At 32.6% G+C, this 8,932-nt stretch overlaps 1 protein-coding gene across 3 annotated transcripts in view; it reads left to right on the plus strand.

The window, feature by feature from the left end:
- Window positions 1-8,513, plus strand: part of LOC106873422 (allatostatin-A receptor) — a 234,143-nt gene extending 225,630 nt beyond the window's left edge. For all 3 annotated transcript variants that reach the window (XM_052974087.1, XM_052974086.1, XM_014920777.2), the window contains one exon: window positions 6,864-8,513. In XM_052974087.1, coding sequence (XP_052830047.1) covers window positions 6,923-8,029 — 1,107 coding nt within the window. In that variant the 5' untranslated portion in view covers window positions 6,864-6,922 and the 3' untranslated portion in view covers window positions 8,030-8,513. The remainder of the gene's footprint in view (window positions 1-6,863) is intronic.
- Window positions 8,514-8,932: the final 419 nt, after the last annotated feature.

Genomic DNA, 8,932 nt, shown 5'->3' on the forward strand with positions numbered 1-8,932 from the left:
ATATATATATATATATATATATACATAATGTTTGTGTGTGTGTATCGGACGACGTGACTATATCTTTATAAATGTGTCCGTCACATTTCTTCTTTTGTATTCATAACTTTCACAATAACAAATATAACATTCATTTATATCTGTGTCAACGTTTTTACTTCTAGCGAATTGTCGAATCTTTTCGTCATATTCTGTGTGCATGAACAAGTTTTACTATCCTTTTAAGAATAATGGAATGAATATGAGTTACCATTGCCAGAAATTGGTTTTCAACTTTGTTATATACTTACTCTTTTATTGACATCAAAATTTTGTGCGTTGTGACAGATCATGGATATATAGGTTGGAACAGGTTTCATTATTTACGGCTTTAGCTGATAAGTATAAACAATTCAAAAAATATTCTATGATGTATTTATTAGCGTGTATATTTATCGTGTATTTGTGTGGAAATGATGATGAAATTGTGAATAGCTATTGTATCTATATATCGAACTGTCTATTTCTGTGTGTTTATCAGAGTTTGGGAACTCGTGTGCTTAGAATATGTTTTGTTAAATGCACTGTTTTAATATTGAATATGAGTTAAAACAATGAGTCCCAAAATGAAACGCGTTGTTTCCAAAGTCACTGAACGACAAATACATTCATATTATGCTAATGCACATTCCATAGAAATGAACATTTTTTGTTTGTTAGATTTTCTTTTGTGCAGTAAATTTTGTGCCGGGCCACTGCATTTAGCGATTATCACGCTGATTTATGGGCAGCCATGTTTCTAATTATGCGACCGCCTTTGTATTTTGGATACAATCGTAACAATTAAAATTTTAGAAGTATTAGAAGTACTAGTAATAGTCATATTTCCAATCGGTTATAACAAAATTACTCAAAAAAATATTCATTTATGAAATTGTATCCAGTGAAAAACGTTGTAAAATTTTAATAAATATGAATAAATCATGGTTAATTACGAAATCAAAAATATTGTTGATTTTTCACGTAAACGACATTAAGGATACACTGCATGGATAAGTGTTTAAATAACGTTCTGTTTTTCATGGGTTTCGATAGATTTATATTCTTTACAATGTCTAGATTTATTGTAAAGCGTTTATTATTTATTTTGTTCAGTGAAACAAAATTGATACAAATCTAATATATCTCTTACCAATTGGTGTCATTCCTATCTCTTACTAATTGGTGTCATCCAGTGTGGCACCACATAATGCAGGTGTCGGCGAACCGGGGTAAATTACGCAAGTCGGTGAAAAATGAAATTCTAGACGTAAGTAAAATTATATACAAACGTGTTCCTTGTTCCAACATAAATTTTGCTTCTGGCAACACTGCATCTGTCCAATATAATGGACGTGTAAATAAATTCATATAAATAGATGCAAGAAAATAGATTCAATATACCTGTTCGATTAAAAGGATCTATGATTTTCTTCCTTTCAAATGAAGGGGTAATGTCGGCGTAAATAAATATATGGTAGCTGATTAAAAACGTTCCCCGCGCCCTGACATAAGTGATAAGTTGTAGCATAATGTACATTGCCGCTTATAAATAGTTTCAAGATAAGGTCTAAAAATTAAGACAAATCTTTGTTTTTCGTACCAACTTAGTTTCTTCAAAAGAATTCATTAACGTATGCCACACAATCATCTAATAATTTTATTCCCTTATCATCGCTTTCATAAATGAAAGCAAACAACGTATCATTCGTGAAAGTATTAACAAAGAAACCATTTTAATAAGAGTTAAAACAACTAATAGCCACAAAAAGCTGTTGCAACTATGAGTTGTTTTAACTCTTATTTCTAGCAACGCTGGTGCTGACTAGCGCCCTCTCCACTTGAAGTTCCAAGCGTTGCACTTGCAGAATCGTATGCACTCACTTATACACAAATAAGTATATCTCAAGATTATTTGAGGCAAAATGTGATAGAGTGTCGCTTATGGTAATTTCCAATATTTGGTTAAGTCCATATAGTTTGATAAAATAAACATTCTTCGTTTATTGTGGTTTCTCTTATTGTCCATGCTTTCCCAAACATTTCTGGCAACGTCAGATATTCATTAGAAAGCATAGGAATTCGTTAAATTATTATTAAATCATTTGTTGTTTTGATTGTGTTTGTCATTTTATTACACAAGTGACCGCAGCTCAATAAGACTTGAGCATGCGCAATATTTTGCTTGGGTTTTGTATTTTTCTAGTGTCTTAGAAGCTATAGCACCTAATATTGTGTGGACTGTCTAATAATGCGCTTATGTCTGATGTATATGATCGAAAATCTTCCGATTTATTATATTTATTGTCATTCACACTTCCGATTTATCATATTTACTGTCAGTCACATTTTATGGTGCTTATTTTCGGTTTCAGTTTTCATTTCCACGCACTTTGATTATCCCTACTCTTAAAGTTTTCATAGAATTTCTTTCTGTTTCAATTTCTGTAGAAGTTATACTGTCATTTAAGCCTCTAAGATATGAATGCAGGCACAACATTTTCTATTGGTCATTGGCGATATGTAGATGATTTGAAATAACATTGTCCCTAATATTTCGTATACCTGTAGGTATAGTTACTTTCTCATTCTCGGAGATATTTTATAACGTAAGTTAGTGCTTTAGGTTGACAACTTAATTTCCAGTGTGCAGCTATAAAACTGTCATGCTTGCGTATATTACTAAAGTGTGTGTACGTGTGAGCGTGCTTATGTGTATGTGTGCTTGTGTGTGCGTGCGTATACGAATGCGCGTTTGTGTGCATAATTGTGTGTGTTTGCGCGTATGTATGCGTGTGCGTAAGCAAATACAAACATACAACCACGTATATATATATATATATGTTTGGCTAAAACACGGCTGCTAGATAAGGTAATTGATTCTTTGTTTACGGCCTCCATCTACTTAGCAGTTACATCATGTATTGCACTTCGTTATATGTATCTGGTAGGTCTCCGCCAAAATTGTTGAATCTTTTGTTTGCTTGATTTTCTATCCTCATTAATTTCACTTTCATATTATTAGCCAAGTTAATGCTGTTCTTGCCTCCGTGAATTTATTTGTTAGTATGCATTTACATCATATACATTCATGACATTTTTCGAATAATTTCTAACGTTTAATCGTTTTCATGGCATTTGTATGTCCGCATCCCATCCGTAGTTTAGGGAGTAACTGTTTTTCTTTCTTTGTTTTTCTAGCGGTTTGTGTAGAATAATCAAGATACGCTTTTTGTCATATTTTCAAATGCTATTGGCATATAATTTTCCTTTGGATCTACTTCGTTGTAGTCCAACGTTAGATATATTACGAAAATATTCGATTTGTAGAAAATTGCCTATTTAAGGTAAACATAACCATCCTGTATATGAAAATGTTTCATTCTAAATGATTTATTCTGCGTGAAATAGTTATATTACTTGCATCATTGTTTAGTATTACTAACAGACTTATTGGCCGAACTAATTTGTGAAATAGTCACCGCAAAGATATATATTAAGAATGCGTTGAAGAATAGATTTTTCTGCAACTCCATAATCCTTGCTATAAGTTGTTTTATTTTTATTTTCATGTTCTATTTATATTCAGACATGTTACTTAGATCAAAAGTGTGTATCTGTATGAATTAAGCTATCCATTCTACAAAATATCGTAATAGAGGCGTTCAGTACTTTATTGTCTTCAAGATTGCCTGGGTTCGTTTATCCACCTTGATTCACCAACAGGAACAACAATGTATTTCTCAATGGTCTCAGTTGTTATTGATCTGCAACATCTAACGTGTGCTTCCATGATTTTCTGTGGGTTTCTACCAGAACACATTCTGCAAAAGCTAAATATATATGAATGTCGTTTTGCTGGTAAGCTGCAGGGATGAAGTGAGAGAGAGAGAGAGACTTAGAGAGGCAGAAAGTGAGACATAGAGAGAAAGAAAAAAAGAAAGAAAGAAAGAAAGAAAGAAAGAAAGAAAGAAAGAAAGAAAGAAAGAAAGAAGAAAGAAAAAAAGAAAGAAAAAAGAAAGAAAGAAAGAAAGAAAGAAAAATGAAAGAAAGTGAGAAACAAACTTTATTAAGCGGAATTACTTTTATAATTCTGTTGCATGACATTTTAATGTGCATTGTCAGCTAATTATTATTGGCCTGCTTGATAAATCAGCTTGTTGTTAGGTCTATGTTATTCAAGAACAATTTTTATACTGCTCGTTTGTGTTTATCAAGTGAAAGGCTTTCTGTTAATCAACCATACAACCTCTGAGTAAGTTCTTTCTTCGTCTATAGTTTACGTTATGTCACAGCTGATCAGTAGTTGAGCGTTATAAATCATTAGTGGATCCACTCAGTTCTTTTGGAAATTATATTGTTTTTTTTTCTTCTTATGTTGATATTCCAAACCTGCAGCATTATCGCCGACAAGTAATATTCATATATTGACAAGCAGCATATGTACCGTTTGAGATATCTATCGTGATTATTGAAATCATCCATTGTTCATGTTTTGCAATGGTTATCGTTATTCTCATTTCCAGTGGCGCTCCATTCCTATTCAGATTCGAGGAAAACCGTTTCGTCCTCGTGTCGAATTTTCTGACACATCATTTTATAACTGCCCATGCGTTCCTCTTTTACAAAGAGCTCATACTACAGTGGCTACTTCATTCTGAGCTTTCCAGTATTTGTTGTGCTGTTTTTACTGCAATATATTGCAGATTGTTTATCATTGTTCTTTATTAATTTCATGAAATACTGACAGTATCTTTCATGTTATATATTTTTTCAAGCATGTTTGCTTAGTGGAATGTTTTTCTTTGCTTTTATATATTTTCATCTGAGACGTACCAGAACACTTCTACTGGTGACAAACGTTTTCTATGAGCAACATATTTTTACGAACTGATATAGTGATATTCATCTTTACATTTTGTTGTTTTTGTGCTTATTTCCAGTACCTCATATGAGGTAGTGATTATCAGGTTGCGCAATTTCCAGTGTATTTATGGTGACACGATCACTAGATGTATCATTAATCAGCTCATGAGGCGGAGGCTCCACCCGTTTCTTTTCATTATATATATATATATATATATATATTTGAGTACATGGAAGTAGTCATTATAATAATTTGCGTGTTGATTCCCAAGTATATTCACTATCATAACTGCACTCCTTTCTTTCTGAAGGCTTGCATTCAGGAAAAATTTGCAACACTGTTGGAATATTGCAGCACAAAATGACACTTGCTAGTTTACAAATTATAAATTCTGATGCATTTATACAGAATTGCCTCATTGAAAGGTTTTTGCTATAGTAATGAATCAAAATCTTTTTCTCGAAAGCTCTCTCACAGTAAATGAACCAGTATATATTGATATATTCATATTTCAAATTATTCCTATATTTCTCATTGCTTATTTATATATTTGCTCGTGGAATACTTACTTGATATACACTTATAAAAAACGTCTGTTTAGCATAGCATTCTTACTGAAATTTATATAAAAAACTTAGATTGAAATTTCCGGGAAAAGTATTTTCTGTATGATTGAGGAGACTGAAAATAGGATATGAATAATTAACGTCGTATTGCAGGTGAACTTAAGTCAACGTGCTACGAAAGGCATCAATGTAGGATCCTGATCCTGACAGATGTTCCTTCATCTCACTTACCACCTTATAAATGCATATTTTTGATAATGTAATCCGTGATAAATTTGTCAGAAGAATGAGTTAATAGAGAATGGTCGAATTTTGATCGCATTATGGTTAGGAATCTGCTGATTACAGCTGAACTGCAAGATTTTGCTAATATAACCACTTCATGGAAAGGTAAAACTAATAAAGAGCAAAGGGAACGACATTTTCATTATTTCACTATATAAATTTCATGTTGAGAGTGACACAAATTAAATACTTTCAAATGTAAGACAACGAAAAGCAAGGAGAGGTAAGAAGAGGAATAAGTATCTGAGAATTATCGATCAGAAAAAAACATGAGTTGAAAAGTTGATTGAAAATGGCAGCTAAATAATGACGATTAGAAATGTTTAGTCTAGAGACGAAAATGTCCGAGTTGTAATCTGGCATATAAAGGAAGTGTTATGACATTTTTAATTTGATTACGAATAACAAAAATTTCGAAAGAAATTAATCGAATATTAACTGTTTAATGTTACATGAATTATTACATTATTTTGCTGCGGGGTTTCATATTGTTCATGTCAATGAGTTACACGTCATGTAGTACTGGGAATATCTTGAGTGGCAGCGAACTAATATTTTTGGCAATTTCCGAAAAGATTCATTCGCATTATTGAAGTGAAATGCCAATAAGAGCGAAACAAAATAATTTTTTTGTTACATCGATGCAAAGTTATGAGTTCCTAGATATATTTTATAAAATAAGGCAAGTTCGATATAATGCATGAAGTGCAAAAATGAGTCGAAATTATCGAAGTTTTAAACTAAGGAGTGATTAAATTTATTGAAATTGGATTGAATTGATTTGAAGAAAATACCTGCCCTGCCATGAAAATAGAACACTATAGAAAATTTACACCAGCGGTAAACCTGGTATTGTAATGTGAAAACGAACATTGCAAACTGGTATCAGAATAGAGATGTATGCATTCTAGCTATTTATCGACCGTCTCTCACTCTATCTATTAACTGCCTGTTAACTACCTGTTGTTTTCCTGTAACAAGTAGGTATGTCAAATATTTGCTCTGTTATCTTGTTGAGGGACTGTCTATAGCTATTGAAATTAACTTATATTTCTTTTCTTTTGTATGTTAAATAAATCTATGCTTGCGTGTAATGACTAATTATATTTTGTTCTATTTTATTTCAGAAAACTAACATAAAATGAAAATGATAAATTGATGGATTTTGAATAAGAGAGAATACACAATGAATTGGTATGAGTCAACAGCGCCTAATCTATTCGTGAACAGCAGTGAGGAGACAGTATGGATGATTATGTATCACAACGACAGCAGCGGGAACTCGTTTGGCAATACGACGATTATAGAAAATAATTTTGCAGAAAGATTACTAAAGATAATTGTTCCAATTGTGTTCGGAGTAATCGTCACAGTTGGGTTTATCGGTAACCTTTTGGTTATCATCGTCATTATTTCAAACAAAAGAATGGTAAATACCACAAATATCCTCATATTTAGCCTGGCCTTGGCTGATTTATGTTTTATCGTCTTTTGTGTGCCATTTACAGCAGCTAAATATGTAATACCTCGGTGGCCGTTTGGCAAAGTTTGGTGTAAAATAATGCAGTATTTGACATATGTGTGCGCTTACGCTAGTGTCTATACACTCGTGCTGATGTCATTCGACCGGTATCTAGCGGTAGTACACCCTATCAGGTCGATGACTATACGGACAGAAAAGAACTGTTTAATAATGGTAATAATTGTTTGGGTGATCATTCTGGCAGCAAATGCACCACTGTTAATTCAATTTGACCTTCTGGTCTACGTATATCACGGAGAACAACGTCAGTCATGCGTGAACACTGCTGCTTCCGAAGATCCAATGTTGAACATTATATTCTATGTTGCATTTTTCGTTGCAGGTTACGTCATCCCATTAACATTAGTATGCATTCTATATGGTTTCATGCTTAGGCGCCTCCTCTTTGGAATAACCCCGCGCAATCAGTCAGCAGAAAGTATAAGATCAAAAAAGAGGGTGACACGTATGATAGTTATAGTTGTGATTCTCTTTGCTATTTGCTGGTTGCCAATCCAAATTATATTCATGCTTCACAGTGCTGGAGTTTATGCCACGAATACCACAAACTTCTGGATTCATCTTATAGCCAACTGCTTCGCATATGCCAATAGTTGTATGAATCCAATACTTTATGCCTTCTTATCCGATAATTTTAGGAAAAGTTTTCGAAAGCTTCTATGTTGCTCCTCTCCAGCGCTCAGTACGTACGACTATGAACGAACGCAAATACGGGGAAGTATGTCAACAAGAAGATCCGAAGCTGTATAAAAAAGCAGAAATACTGTAAAAAATTACTCACTAACTACGGTATAGTGAACTGGATGAGTAAATGATGATATAATTAGAGCATTTTAGAAGCTAGTTCTAAATATACTTCTGCTAGCAGAAGAACGAATGTGTTTATATGTATGAATATAAGTGCAGTGTGTATATATGAGTGTGCATGGCATGTCCGATTTGTAACAATATTCTCTATATCCTAGCTAGAAGACATGAAAATGACAAACATATGGCTGGTGATGGCTGGTTATTATTCTTTAAAAACAAGAGTTTTGACAGGTACTTTGACGTTTTGGTTAACTATATCATCGGACTCTCAGACGTAGTCTTAGCTGACCAACATTTCGAAGTCACTCACAATAATATTACTACAAATTATAATAAATTTCTACTGCAGAAAATCATGGAGGAGCCCTCCAGATAAATATGAAATTGTTTTTATTATAAATCACCAGAGACGTTAGAATATTCATCTGAGTATATATATATATATATATATATCGGTTTGATTATGCAGGAAGAAAAATTCAAAACAAAATATGCGTATATGTATATTTGGTAATATTTAGCAGAAACACAGAGTGACACAAGGACCTAGAGATTCGATCGTTAAACATAAGCGATATAGGTGAAAACACGACATTCTTTGCCCTTAAGTCACTTTGCTTTTACTAAATACATACATACATAAAAACACACACACACACACATATATATATATGTATGTATATGCATATATATAAATATATATATGTACGTATATGTACCTATATATAAGTATATATATATATGTATCGATTCGCATGATTCTGTATTATATGAAATTACTTGTGTGTGATTTTAATATTATTGTACTTACATAATCACAAAATACATACTAACAAATTCGTA

The sequence above is a fragment of the Octopus bimaculoides genome, chromosome 17 (assembly GCF_001194135.2).
Source record: "Octopus bimaculoides isolate UCB-OBI-ISO-001 chromosome 17, ASM119413v2, whole genome shotgun sequence".
NCBI classification, from domain to species: Eukaryota; Metazoa; Mollusca; class Cephalopoda; order Octopoda; family Octopodidae; genus Octopus; species Octopus bimaculoides.